General features: G+C 44.1%; 1 protein-coding gene across 1 annotated transcript in view; it reads right to left on the bottom strand.

The window, feature by feature from the left end:
* The window catches only part of VWA8 (von Willebrand factor A domain containing 8), a 1418144-nt gene extending 1403282 nt beyond the window's left edge, over positions 1 to 14862 (bottom strand). The window contains exon 1 of the mRNA XM_078657276.1: positions 14578 to 14862. Coding sequence (XP_078513402.1) covers positions 14578 to 14728 — 151 coding nt within the window. The 5' untranslated portion in view covers positions 14729 to 14862. The remainder of the gene's footprint in view (positions 1 to 14577) is intronic.
* Between the last annotated feature and the right edge of the window lie 534 nt (positions 14863 to 15396).

Consider the following 15396-nt stretch of genomic DNA (forward strand, 5'->3'; position numbering starts at 1 on the left):
AGGGGTACCATTGGCAATGGTGCACCAACAGTGAAGTGTCCTGATTTTACATGACCGCGCACAACACATGTGATGGCTTCACTTGTTCAATGGGTCCTCTAGCCCGGATGAATTTTGGGACATAATTCCACTGCATTGCCAGAGGCAGCCTATATGTCTAAACACCCTCACACCTAATGAACCATCAGGCAACGGAATGCCTCCTGATATACCTTAGTTACAATACAACAGGTCTTGCTCATATGCAGCTTGTGACTAATACCAAGTATAGTAAATCCTTACAGATATTTTTTTTATTTAATTTATTGTAACTGATTCTATGCAGCTATATAAAACTACAATTAATAAAAAATTAACTAAAAAGTCATGAACAATCTCTGCAAACCTAGATGCTCTCAATTTTTGTTCACCATGTCAGAGTGGCCACACGGATATCTGCCACACACTGGATGTAATCGTTATCCTGGACCAGGCCTTATCACTGTAGCAGGAAGCCTCGATATTTACTAGAGCTAACACATCTCATCTCTTTCATCTTTAAGCTCTAATGAAGTGAATGTTTAAAGCAAAGCTGATCTGAGCCATATCTAGACAGTCGAAGAAAAGCCAGCTCTCAGAAATATTACCACCTGGCAAATAAAAGTTTGTTCTACAACTGGCTCCCCAAAGTCTCCGGCAAACTCATTCTTCGCAAGACATCCTCAGGTCCAAACCATCAACATAGGCCCCCATGGCTTAAAAAAAGTGATAAAGATCATCAAAGCATAAATAGCTGCAATTCAACATTAATGTAAGATAGCCATCAATCTACACAACAAAATCCATCTCCAATGACTCAACAGGGGATACAAAAGGAAAGAAGGCAAAGAGACTATACTATTCTAACTGGATAGCAGATACAGAATGTCCTTATGAAGAACTTCACAGATCCTCACACATTTCTGCAACCCGAAGTGTGCCGCAGCAGAGGTTCTCCAGTCTCAACCGTTCTCTACACCATCGCTGACCACCTTGAAGCTCAAACAAGGATGCTGGAACAACACCTCCAGAACAAAATGCTCAACATACAGGACATCAATACAACATTGAGAGATATACAGTGGATTCTAGTCTTCTTCAAGCAACTCTCAGTACCTAATTTCTATGATCTGGTCACGGCTAGTGGACGTGCTAGCTCACTGTCAGGCCTGTGCCCAGCACAAAACATTAAGAACTTTCTACTCTTGATTACTTTAATAAGTGCAGTGATGACTGCAACCTCAACTATGGCCATTGTCAACAACTTCTTGGAATCAGGCATCTTTTACTCAGACTTCAAGATATTATATATACGACCAATCAGCACGAACATTAACCCCTTACGCTGGTGACGGAACCATTCCGTCACGACCCACGGTGGGGCTGTGCTGGTGATGGAATGGTTCTGTCGCGGCGCTGATTTCGCGCCTGTGGGGCGCGTTCTATTGAGCGGGCAGGGCCGTGACGGAACCATTCCGTCACAAGCACAGCGCCACCACGGCTCGTGACGGAGTGGTTCCGTCACGAGCATGGCGGCGGCGCGCGGCTCCCCCTACCCCCTAGCGCCACGGCGGAATTACTGCCGCGGCCAAGGGGTTAATCAATATCCAGATGGCCTGCCTAGCCTTTAGAATTGGCAAGCGATAGACTAATCTCATTATTAGGTTACTTGATCAAAAGAGCGACATTCACTCTGATCTGGTGCTTTCTGAAAGGAAAGCTTCAAGCACATTTATAGATAGAACCCTACACTCTAGACTGACAATGCAGCTGACCACCCTTCCATACAAGAAAAAAATGCACCAGGGGAACCTCTATCTCGCCACAAGCTGAAAAGCACTAGAAATCCCCCTATGCAAAAACAAGGACTATCCAAAATAATCTGGACTTCAGTAAGGCAATGTAGACCCAGCTATTTTCAAGAAGATCCCACAGCGGTGGATAGTGTCATATGCCCTATTAGGAGCCTTGAGCAAAAAAGAGAGAAGGACCAAACCCACCTGAAACGGAAACAAACACTGTAAGGATGGTATCCACAAACAAACACACAGCTGTCAGTGTCTTTTTTCGCCACTTCACTCATAAGCACAGATACATGTTGGCAGCAATACCTTATGAGCTGCTTCTTATGTACATGCAGAACACTAAAACACATACCTCATACGCCACACTGCGCTTACACATTTTTCTCCATTTATGCACTGGTAAAAAAAAAAATATATATATATATAAAAATAAATGTACTATCAGTTAGTCCTATTGCTTCGCTAGATTCCAAAACGTGGCTACATTAAGAAAAAAAACAACAACATTACTCTGGCCCTCATGCACAACATCAAAAACTACTCGCACACTGCTATATAAATGCAACTACCATACAATCAAGAAGAAAACCTTGGGTATTCGAAAATCCTTTGGTGTGGGAACAAAATCTAGATTTCCCTACCTCTCAACATCTTAGCAAAACCCAACCTCACCCAAAATAGAATAAAATATTAAAATATATCTCTTTTTCAAGCACAGTGGTACAGGCTGGATGCAGCAGTGTGTGGATAACCAGCTGCTTAAGCACTATATAGAGAACACATGACATAATAAACATGATTTTAGAGTTGGTGTGCGTGATCCTGGTGTTGGTGTAATGAAGGAGCATACCCTAGACTACATGATAGACAGAAAAAACACAATTCCATACATTTCTGCAAATCGTGATATTCTCTGACACCAGGATTGATACGTTTCTCCTTGAGGGGTTAAATGCACATTAAAAGTATACAGCTCAAGTCTCAAAAAAGGGTGTGCGAATACACAGCCTGAAGATCATAATTAAAACACTACGTCAAATAATTCAAAGGAATTTTAAAAAAGTCGAGTATTCTCCAGGTTTTTTTTCTGCATCCTTCTTATCGTTGATAATATCTATGACAAACAAAATCTGTAAAAAGGACAGGAATGGTATGGGTAGGGGTAGGAGCGATAAGAAGCATTTAACAAGAAGATAGTTGTACTGCCTAGAAGCATTGCTGCATTGATCACCACACTAGTAAAAAATTACATTTAGCAAGTTAAATCAGATGCCACTAGTATACATCATAGTTGAGTTCAGGATGATAGGCATTTTATTTTTGCAACACTTGTGCGGTTTTCACCGCCCCCACACCACCCACTCACTGTCAGCGATCAGTATTTGAAATCTGTTTTAGGGTTATGCCAGCTTCACTCATGTCTAATTCTCCTCTCACCCGAGGGAGACTCCAGTACCCACTTGGTCCTATATGTCCCATGTATTCTTTCAAGCCTATCTCATAAGGCACTCGACACACATGAGAGGGTGTGCTGTGGTTCTATTCCCACCTGGAGAGGGAGTCCCTGGTTATGTCATTTTATTGCATTTTATTCATCCCCCTATGGCGCATTATCACCTATTGCCTGTTCTTAGTAACCCATGGGTACCGTGGCCTCACTGCTGAGCCCATTTTCTGATGTTTGGGGCATTAAACACGTAGGCCATCAAAACTTGTTTCCCACAAAGTGTATCCATGCCACATTTGTAACCTTTTTCCCCCCACATCGTGGGATTTTAAAGACACCCAGAATATGCTTATTACCCTGAACTAACAGAAAAAGTAGCGAAAATGTAGCAAAAGGTTTTTTTTTTGGGGGGGGGGGGAGAATTTGGAAAAAGTGCTGGGCAAAAAGGACTATTTTTTTTTCTTTTCTAAAAAAATGCATTAGCAAAGGTTTTACTGTGCTGAGCTCATCATCTTCCCAGATACCAGGAACAAGCATCATAGTTAAAAAAACAGTGTTGTACCACAGTTTATGCATTTTTCAAAGTGGTAGTCCATTTATCCTATTTTTATGGCTATACCCCACTTGCAGTTTGTGGAGAAAACAGGTGGCCTTAGTGTTCGTTGCTATCCCCACCGCGCAGCTCCATCTAGTAGTGGTCTGCCCTCTGAGCCCTAGGTTCTGAGTTCAAAGCCCTCCTTCATCCGCAGGCTCCCTCCTGAGCCTCAACCCTGGTGGCCCAGTGGTGAGCCTATCTCTTGTTCTGGTCTGCTGTTGCGTTCTGTTATAGCCTTTGTCTGTCTTTCACTTTTCTGTTTTTTCTTGTACAGTTTTCTGTCTTCAATGCCTGTTCTGTCCTTATTTTTGCTTATTTCGCTCTAGTTCACTTGTTTCTTTCCCTTTCCTGTCGTGTAGTTCCTATAAACCTATTTAGGATCTGCGCGTTTAGACAACATAGACTGTGGGATAGGTGTCCAGACTGATTCCAGACACACCCACCGGGTATGTTCGCCTGTATACCAGCTAGCTCACAGTGCCACTGTAAACTCCTCTTACCAAGGAGAGAATAGTTCTTGGCAACTATCGAAAAGGGCAACTGTGTCCCTTCAGGGATCGTGGAAACAGTGCAGTACTTTTCGCTCAGTCACTCGTGCTCGCTTTGTCTCAGAGATATACACAGAATAAACAGTGGGGAAGTTTTCAATGAGCATTTATTGAACCAGCGTTATTCTAGTGTAAAATAGGTGTGCTGAAACAACCATAAGACAGAAACAGAAACAGATACAAATAATTATAAACACCAACAGAGTAAAAGGATGGTACATTCCTACCATGGTGCAAAAACAATGAATACAGGCAGGTATATGAATACATGACAGTAATAAAGTGTACTCCTACGATGCAACCCTAACTAAATGTACCCAAGTGTACCTAGCATGTATGAAGGTGTAGAGCCAAGAATCCCTCTAGGAGAAAGTCAACCCCGTTACCTGAAGTGAGATACTGTGGGACCCCGTTTTGTTCTCGAGATGGACAACCCGCGAACGATGTCAGCTCGAGGTCCTCCTCTTATGGCCTTTTTCTGGCTTTCACTTTCAGTTTTTCCCTGTACAGTTTTCCATCTTCATTGCCTGTTCTGTGCTTATTTTTGCTTATTTTGCTCTAGTTTGCTTTTTTCTTTCCCTTTCCCCTCCTCCCTGCCACCCTTCCAGCCCTAGACGCTGCTCTTTCCTGCGGCCCGCCCACTCCAGCGCGGTTTTCCATCTCCCACCTTTCAGCTGTCCAGCCCTCCCGCCTCTCCACGCTAATTAATGGTGGGCACAGTGCGGTGAAGGAGGGACCTCACTGATCTGGTCCGTGTGCGTTGCTCCCCCCCCACTGTGCAGCTCCACCTGGTTGTGGTCTACCCTATGAGACCTAGGTTTTGCGTTTGAGGCCCTCCTCTACCCGCAGGCTGCCGCCTGCTCCTGATCCCTGGTGGCCCAGGGGTGAGCCTGTCTCTTGTTCTGCTCTGCTGTTGCGTTCTGTTACATCCGTGTTTTATCTTTCACTTTTCAGTTTTTTCCCTGTCCAGTTTTCTGTCTTCATTGCCTGTTCTGTCTTATTTTTGCTTATTTTGCTTTAGACGGCTTTTTTCTTTTCCTTTCCCCTCCTCTGTGTCTCCCCATGGAACTCATGATTGAGAAGTTATGCCATATGTAGAGATCCTCACTGAAAATGTGTTATATCGGAGTAAAACAGTACCCCACTTTTGCGCCTTGGCCTTGTGAATGCAACAAGAACAGAACAAACCAGGGGTCAGTGGATAAAATGCATGATTTTAGCCTAAGTATGAGGTTTGCAGGGCATTCTGTGTAGGAAAATGTAATAGGATACAAGCAGACCACACCACCCTGGATTTACTTGGAACCCTAGGTTTCAGAAATGCACAGCAGGATTTCCTGGTTGCCAGCTGACCCAGAGCCCGAACAGTGCAGCCATTCACTAAGGTAAGTGAGAAGAAATTGGGATTTACCACATCTCTGCTGGCTAATATGTCTAAACTATGCCTAAAAGAATCCAAATTTCCTCTTGCTGGCCTTGGAGATGGGCGTGGGGATACTCAAGGCCCCAAAGGGGCAGAAAAAACTGTTGAACATTAGGGATATTGCCTTCGGTTACCATATTCAACAACTGTATGAATGCCAGGTTAGGCAGGAGTGTTATTTCCAATGTCTTACTATTGACACTCTGGTGATAAACAGTATTGATAAATCAGTGTAAACGAATTGGAAACCCCATCTTTGCAACAGACAGGACATAAGCCCAGTATCAAATTTGTAGGGTCTGCCACCATAGGGAACACTACTATGCCCTGGTTTGCACTTTCCGATACTTGGCAATGACAGGACTTGACCACCATATATGAAGCAGCATAACCCCCCCTTCCTCCCGCCCCCCCTCAACTGCTACACCTCCAGCATTTAGTAGATGCCCAGGAAGCATCCTATAGAGCTTTATCAGGGGTGAAATACCACCCCATCATCATTTGTATAGCCTAATCTCTGTGTTGTGCAGACAGCCTCAGCTTGTAGATCTCCCTCCACAACACCTCCCAGTGTGTTGCTCACTTTAGCCATATATTTACATGTTTTATCATTTTGTGGGGCATTTACCATATTATGTGGAAGAGGTGTGACACAGCGGCCAGGGTGCCTGACTCTAGACCACTGGGTTCACGGTTCGTTCCTCGGCACCGGCGGCAGGTTAGCCCACCCCATGTGACTCTGGGCACCAGCTCGCTTAATCTTCCAGACGGCCCCCAGCACCGGGACACCTCTCCGCAGGTAGCTATGCCCTTTACAAATACTGGTATTACATTTCATTTAATTTCATGTCTTTTCAAAGCCTATTTCTTTGCGCCATGTTAGGAGGTGAAAAATCTTTCTTCCAGTGTCAGTGGTGAAGTTTTTCCTACCTGAGTCAGAGGTCTTAGAGTTGCACGTTTCAAGCCTGGTTGCATCACCCAGTAGGCTAATTTAATGGTAGCGGAATGGTTCTGGGTCCAGTATAGAAATTGCATGTCTGTAATTCATCACATGACCCCACATGCCCATCTTTTAACACATCCTTTAACATATCCATTACCATCCTCCAATCAACCGATTTCCATTTCTAAAACACGTCCTCCTCCGTGGTGAGCTTAAATCCTGAATTGTTGTTCACTGATGACACTGGGGAGGGAAAGAACATCACTAGAGCCTTGCACTATGCTCTTCCTCACCCCCTCAGGAGCATGATATTTATCTGACTACAATAAACATTTTGGGACCTGTAGTGTCTTGGTAATCAATTTAAGTCCATAAGGACCCAATGTTAATCTGATTTCATCCTTGACCTTTCTCACACAATATAGAGTTCTAAGGCCCACTAGTAATGGAGTACATTCAAAATGACAAAACCTCTCTCCCTATAGGACTGTTAAGATACTTTCCTGATATACTGTGAGCCATTTGAAGCTACACAATGTGGTTCAAGTCCCACTGAAAGTCATCCATATCATCTTATCTATTGTGATCAGCAAGGTTAGGAACACATACTGAAAAGTTGGCAATATAGTTATCTTAAGCACTGCGATGTGACCTAGCCATGAAATATAAAAGTTCCTCAACTTCTTCAGAACTTTCTTTATTTCTTGAATTAGTGAGGTTTCTAGGTTTACCGCTGATACCGGAATCACCCCTTTCAAAAATAACCTACAGCTCAAATCCAGGATCCCCCCTTACGAAATGCCCCTCGGAAGGAGCTCTAACATGTGTACATTTACCTTTCATTTCATATTCCTGCTGCACCTTACTCTATGGAGGTACAGAGGTCCCTCCAGCCCTTGGAAGAAAGTTAAACACCCTTATATGAAGCAGGGTCAGTTTCAGAGAAAAAGCCTTGTAAAATTTCCCCCCCAAATACTTTTCCTAATTTAAGATTTTTGATGGCCATTTGAATCTCCTGCTCTTCCAGAGAGGCCCCAAGTTCCATTGGAAAGTCAAGTTCTTTGAAATATTGTTTACAGTTATCCCCGCATCTTGCTCTTTAGAACACAGTCTGGCACAGAAGGAATCAGTGTGGACATTCACCTTATTATCGTAGGTCAAATCTCGGTTAGCTTTCTTCAGGTGGAATGTTCCCTACTGGTTTGCACCTGAACTTTGTGAGACAAGAGTCTGTGCGTCTTGTCCTTCGTTTAATATATGATTTACTTAAGGGCTAAAAGCAACCTCACCTTTTTATTGATCAGTAGCGCCCTCATTATTGCACTGAATGCTCATAGGTCTGTGTAGAACATCAGTGTTTGTGCTGCTCCTAAGCATTCCTCAACTCTGCCTCGAGTCATGGTTGTACCAGGATCCTCATCATTTTTGGCTGCTCTATAATAACAGCCAGAAAGGCATTCCAGTGAATCGATGAGTAGGTATCTTCAACTGCATTATAATGTACTCATCTATTGCTTTAGATATCTTGGCTCTAATGGCCGTAACTTGAGGCACAGGTCTCGAGAAATCTACTTGCCCACTCGCTATGGCAAGTCAGATTTTAATCAGGGCAAGCCATTTTAAGAGCCTACCGGACCATTCAGTGGATGAGCAATACAGATGCCTTTAACCGCATGCGCGCTAGCGGTTTTCCCGCTGTGCGCTGCGTTTTTTTTTTAAAACCGCGTTACAGGACGAGCTCAGCTCGTCATGAGCGTACGAGCGTCGTCACTCATGACGAGCTGAGCTCGTCATGAGCGCGGAAGGGGTTAACCCCTTCAATGCTGCCGTCGGCCATACCTCGCTGGTGCTGCCGTCGGCCAATGGCCAACGTTACCCCGCACGTTTTGCAGAAGTGCCACACTTCTGCAAAACCGGTAGCGCAGCCAACGGGTTAAGAGCTCTTTGACATCATAAATACAAACACCTGTTATTTATGGCCAATATGTTCCAAAGAGAAACTTGCACTTCACAAACAAACATTGTTGCGTAAGAGGCTTAATTTACATTTTGTCTTCCAAAAAAATCAGAAATGTGCATCAGTATGGTTAATCCGATTTTTGAGCAAATGACCAGCTTTTCTGAATTCACAACAATTTGAGACATACTCTTGGGAATTGAAAACTATTGTGGATTTTCAGAGTAGTCACATGCAGGATTATTTTTGCATATGAAAGTGTACCAAATGAAGAAAAGTGACAGAAAAGTGCTATTGCTCTTGACTTTTTTCTATGGTTCTCATCCACATGGCAAATAGTTTTACCAGGAGATACACCCCCATCCCCTGTAAATGTGCGCCCTTCCCATACGCACCACAATAACAAATGTATACCTTCCCTTGACATCAGTAAATGTACACATTGGTTTCAGAGTTAGAAACTACCGGCAATTTTGGAAAATCCACCAACTTGCAAATTTGTAGGTGTTCATTTGCTTTTGCTGGTGGACCCCCGCCAGAACACCCATCCTTATAACTAGATTTATCCAAACACAAATGCAACCATATCGGCAGAATGTGAGTGTCAGCAAATTCCAGATGTGATTCTTTGAATCAATAATTTGAATGTTTCCCTCTCAAACATTTTTTGCACATCTAAGTTACAATTAGGTACAAACAACCTTTGTGAATCTGGCCCTGCTAGATTGTTTAGTCTAGAAAGGCATTTGTCAGCACAAGAAAATAACAGACATACTTTACGAGCCTCGGTTGTCCTTTCATTAAATTGGTGACATGATAACTGTCTCCACATTTCATGGAAATAGGGTAGGTATGATTGTCCCTGCAGCCAGCATGGACCATCCTGCCATAAACGCAACATGACTGAGCTGGACTTGCACCCCCTTTCTCTTTAATGGCAACAGGTTCTTTATATTTGATGTGAACAGAAGGTGGTGAAGGCCAAGAAGAAGGTGAGGTTTGATGGTAAAGTGAGAGTTATGGTTTTAAAAGTGTCGAAAGCATTGTGGTTTTCGTCAGAACGACAAACGTGTGTCAATAACATAGCTACTGTGATGCCAAAAAGGCCAGACAATGAAAATATAATTTAAGCAGCAGTTACAATTGTATTTCCAGATCTAATTTATTGCACTGCAACCCTTAAATCCTGTTGTAGTATAGTGTTGTAACTTTATTACCATGTTCTCCCACCAGAACCCACCCACCCCCTACCAAGAGGAGACGGGGCACCGGCTCTCCCTGCTTGAAAGCCAATTGGCTATTATAGTACAGGGCTTTAATGATATCCTAAACAACCTTACTACACTTCACAAGCCCTAAAAAAAAAAAACACTGTAGTCCCACCATCTCCAACCACACACACCAAAGACTCCCCAAGGCTACATGACCCAGTTGGACCTCATCTCCCCTCTCGATACATACAATAAGGCCTAATAGAACTTTGGAAGCTATGTCCTCGGAGGAAGTGACAGAGATGGCCTCCTCTTACAACACCCTTTCTACTCACAACCCTCAATCCTCGATTCAGGTAATCACTGGATTCAGAAGAGATCACTCCAACCCGAAACCCTCTAGACCCCCAGCCTCCCTCATCAACATCCCCACCGAACCCCTAAGAAAAAACTTAAAAAAGAGACACCCCCTACTAACTGCATGCTCATAAACTGCAGATCAGCCACTAAACATGCCACAGAGCTAACTGAATCCATCTTCAGACATGACATAGACATAGCCTTCATCACTGAGACCTGGCTAAATGACAGCTCAGCTCCAATAATGGATACTCTTGTACCGCCGGGCTTCTCAACCATCAACAAAGACCGAAAAGACCAAAAAGGTGGGGGCTTAGCAATCATTCACAACAACAAATTGTCCGTGACCGATATCGACAACTTCAACTATAACACCTTTGAATGCCTAACCGCCAACATTAACACCAGCAACAACAAAATACTAAACTGCCATCTCCTATACCATCCCCCAGGCAACATCACCTTGTTCACTGAACACCTGTGAGACCTGGTCACTCACTGCTCTCTTCAAGACAACAACAACCTAATTCTGGGTGACCTCAACCTGCACTGGAAGGATCAAAACAGCTCACCAATACAAAACCTGAACGAACTATTACAAAGTAACAACCTTACCCAACACTGCTCAGAAGAAACTCATAACAAAGGGGCAATCCCGGATGCCATCATCGCCCAATGCGATGTAATAACAATAGACCACATCCTACCGGTCGACTGGTCAGACCACCACTTAATCGTATTCCACATCATGCAACCGATCATGTGCCAACCTGCCATCCAAGACCCCCCAACATGGACGAGAAACCTAACATAAATCAACATAGTCGACCTAAAAGAAAAAATAAGCACCCTCCTGCCCGTCTACCCAGATGGTCTCTCTACAACAGAAGTCACATTCCACTACAACACAACTATGTCGACCATCTTAAACCAACTAGCCCCCCTGAAACTGAAAAAAACAGGAACATCCCCTCCAGATCCTGGTTCAACAAGGACATTAACGATGAAAAGAGAAAACTTAGAGCTACAGAACGTCTATGGAGAAACAATCCCTCCACTAGCCTCTGCAAGCAACTCAAAGCAGACCGAAGGAACTACAAAAAACATATCAACAATGAAAAAAACCAACTTTTTCTGCACCGCCCTCAACAACGCGAAAAACAGGCCAAAAGAACTCTTTAACATCATCAGACAACAAACGTCCAAGACCTCTGCAACCCCAGTCCAGGCCTCCAAAGACCTGTGTAACAGCTTCGCCAACTTCTTCAATGACACAATCTCCAAGATTGAGCTATCACTTGACATCAACCTCAATCCCTCCTGCAAAAACTTAGCCCCAACAGTCGAAACCACCACGAGCGTGCTCCCCATGAAAGCCTGGAAATCCTTCGACCCCGTACCTGAAGCTGAGATTCTCAAACTGATCTCCTCCTCCAAGCCCGCATCCCACATCCTCGACCCTGTACCCTTCAAATTGACCAAAAAGCTGAAACTCTCCCTCGCTCCACTATGGTGCGAAATCATAAGCAGCTCCTTGAAAACCGGCATCATACCAGACTGTCTCAAACTCGGCCAAGACACGCCACTATTGAAAAAGCCAGGCCTAGACATCAACGATCCGAACAACTTCAGACGTGTTTCCAACCTTCTCTTCCTATCCAAAATCCTTGAAAAGTGTGTTTTCCTACAACTGACTCAGCACATTGACAACATCAACCTGCTTGATCACCACCAATAGGACTTCAGAAAAGGCTGTAGCACCGAACCCGCAATCCTTAACATTGTGGATGACATCCACAAGTCCCTTGATACTGACCAATGCTGCCTACTCATCCTCCTGGACCTATCGGCAGCCTTTGACACAGTTGATCACAATCTACTCATCAAGGCTCTCCAAGACCGAGTACGTGCAGACGAGACAGTCCTACAACGGTTCTCCTCCTTCTTACACAACCGATCCCAAAGGATAAAAATCAAATCCTTTACGTCAGACCTACACCCTGTCAACAGAGGCGTCCCCCAAGGCTCAGTGCTCTCCCCTCAACTGTTCAACATATACATGGAACACCTAAACACCATTCTCAAAAAAGCCAACATACCCTTCCACCTATGCGTAGATGACACCCAGATCTACCTGGAAACCTCCTCCATCAACGACGTTCTAAGACTCAACAACACTCTTACAGAAGTTCAACATTGGCTATCAACAAACCACCTTAAACTCAATCAAGACAAAACCGAAATCCTCCTCATCTCCAACAAAGAAGCAAACCCTCAAATCATAGAGTGGCTGAAAGCAAGATGCTCTCAAAGGTAATCTCACCCTGGCTAACTCAGTTACATCTCTAGGAATCACCCTTGACCCAAAACTGAACATGACCAAACACATTAAGATCTCTGTGAAGAGTGCCTTCCTCAATCTGAAAATTCTCAACAAAATGGAACCCTTCATCCTGCCCTAGGACCTCAAACAAGCCATTGAATCACCGGTGTTATCTAGACTTGACTATGGGAACGCAGTCCTTACCGGTAAAGCTCGTTCCCACCTAGCGCCACTCAAAACAACTCTCAATGCTGCTGCCAGAATGGTCACCGGAGCCAAGAAATATGACCACTTATCTCCCGCAATCAGAGAACTAAATTGGCTCCCAGTCGAAATGCGTGTCAGCTTTAGAACTGCCTGCCTCAGACACAAAGCCCTGTACACAGGGAAACCAGAATACCTGGCCTCCAAACTCAAGAAAGCCAGCCAGACAAGAAACCTCAGGAGCTCCAACACCCTCTTACTCATCCCTTTGAAAACACGCAAACAAAAAACGGCTGCACGATCCTTTGCTGGAAACGCACCCAAAATCTGGAACTCCATCCCTGCCGATATCAGGACCATCCCTTCCTTTATAAAATTCAAAAGACTCCTAAAAGACCTCTACCTCAACTGTGCCTTTACGGACTGAGAACCTCTGCCGAAACACACAAGCCTGCACTCTGTAGCCACCAGACAATGTTCCAACACAACCTACCTCTTCCTGCACTTTACAGCCCCTTGTCAATGTTCCACCAATATCTACCTCATCCCCGCTCCCCTACCCCCTCCTCGTTCCCTCCCCCTCCTGGAAGGAGGTTTAGCCCAAGACTCTGTGCACACATCGAGGCAGTCTCAGGACCTCACTACCTCCACGACGCTCAGCACAATGGATCTTTCGAACATTTACGCTTACCTTTGTCTCTTTTATGTGATTTCTTCCCTATTTCTGCTGTAAAGCGCTCCGATACCCTCGGGTCTGGCCAGCGCTATATAAAACCTCTTAAAATAAATAAATAAATGTTCTCAGGAATAACGCTGTGATTGAATGCAGTGCAGTAAAGGGGTCATTTTGTACTGAAGGCTAGCGTAAACACAGGAGCAAATAATTTTTGGCCTAGTGCATATCATGAGCTGAACACAGTACGTAATGGCTAACGTTTTGCACATGACTGACACCATTTTTTGCATGTGGTATTGGTATGCACACAAATAAGAAAAGAATTGGTTATTAGTAGGCACAGACAATATTTCAGAGGATTACTCACATTGTTTTAGCAGCTGGAAATCGAGCACAAAGCAACTAACATTTAAGCCAATGTGTTTTTGCTCCACCTATTTTCACTACGATCTAAAACAACCCTGCAATACTTCAAAGCACCTAAGCTAATTGAAAAGCTGTGGATCACACATACCACGTGACGCTATACCAGATATTATGGAATACAGAAACTGTCAAGTGATAAAGTGAAAATGCTGATGATAACATTATGATGAGCGTTAGGGACAGCCTTTCATTTTTGCAACTTTAAACATTTTCTCTGAACTTTCCTGTTTGTTTATAATCTTATTTTATCCGACACATATCAATCCAGTTGAAAGTAAAGTAAAGTAAAAGCTACCTGTCATGACTGCAAATGTCCCTATTCAATTACTTTTGGAAAAAGTCTATAACAGGCAGCAAGTAAACTAAGACACCCGCACCAAAAAGATCGAAATTATACAAGGTGCCATTAACTTCACTGTTGTGCTGCGAATACTCTTTTAAGGAAGGACACGTATACCACATGATAGACAAGGGGGAGGGAGGAGCTTGGTCTAGCGGCCATATTACGGTCAGGCACAATGTGTTACAGAACCAAACGTCAGAATGTCTTAAACGGAGTAGGACGTCTGTGTTTATACAGCCATAAGAAGCACGTGTATCTCTGCCAGTGTGTGAACTCGCTTGCGCCCTGTCAAATATACCTGTGGTCGTACTCAGCACCTTGACCTCGTGACGCTGAGGAGTCCAGGAGGCGGATGACAGGGCGCCCCGCCGCAGCAACACCTGGTTCAGAATGACCCTGACCCTCCTGGCTGCGGAGGGGCCGGCTGGGAGGCAGAGGAGGGATTGCATCACGGGGGGCAGGGGCAATGGATGCTACTGCGGCGGGTAATGGAAGGACCCGTACACATAGGCTGCTGGTGACCCGCAGCCGGTACCTGTGCTGCTACTGCTAACGGGGGAAGCGGAAGTGAAGCATAAAGTCCAACCGGAAGCAATCCAGTCTCAGCAGCAAATCTTGTCTGGGCGGTGTTGCTGTGACTCGAATATGCTCCAAACTGTAGTCACATTTTCAAATAGTAATACCAAACAAATTTAGTATTTTATTCACCATTAGTGCTCGCGCTCTGTAAATCCATGAGCGTTTTAGTTTGTGTAATTTTACTGGAAACGTTTTTAAGTACTTTCAGTTCGGTACCGTTGCGCAGTTACCCGGTATGTGATCATTAATTTAATTATTAATGGGTTCATACTTTATTGAGTACAATATTTATCACCTAGTGGAATTTCTGTCTTTGGAACGGGGCATTATTCCCCTTCCTAAAATTGACAGATTGCAAATAGAGACTAATTCGCTTGGCACTATTGCCATTTTCTTATCCATCTGAGAAAAAAGAGTTCCTTTTGTTTGCTCTCATGGCTAGAAATATAGCCAGCTTGACAGACAATGTTTCGTATGCTATGTGGGCCATAACTTTGACCGGCTTAACAGTTTAGGTGAGATGACACCAGCGGTGTAT

The sequence above is a fragment of the Lissotriton helveticus genome, chromosome 8, assembly GCF_964261635.1.
Source record: "Lissotriton helveticus chromosome 8, aLisHel1.1, whole genome shotgun sequence".
In the NCBI taxonomy this organism is placed as follows: domain Eukaryota; kingdom Metazoa; phylum Chordata; class Amphibia; order Caudata; family Salamandridae; genus Lissotriton; species Lissotriton helveticus.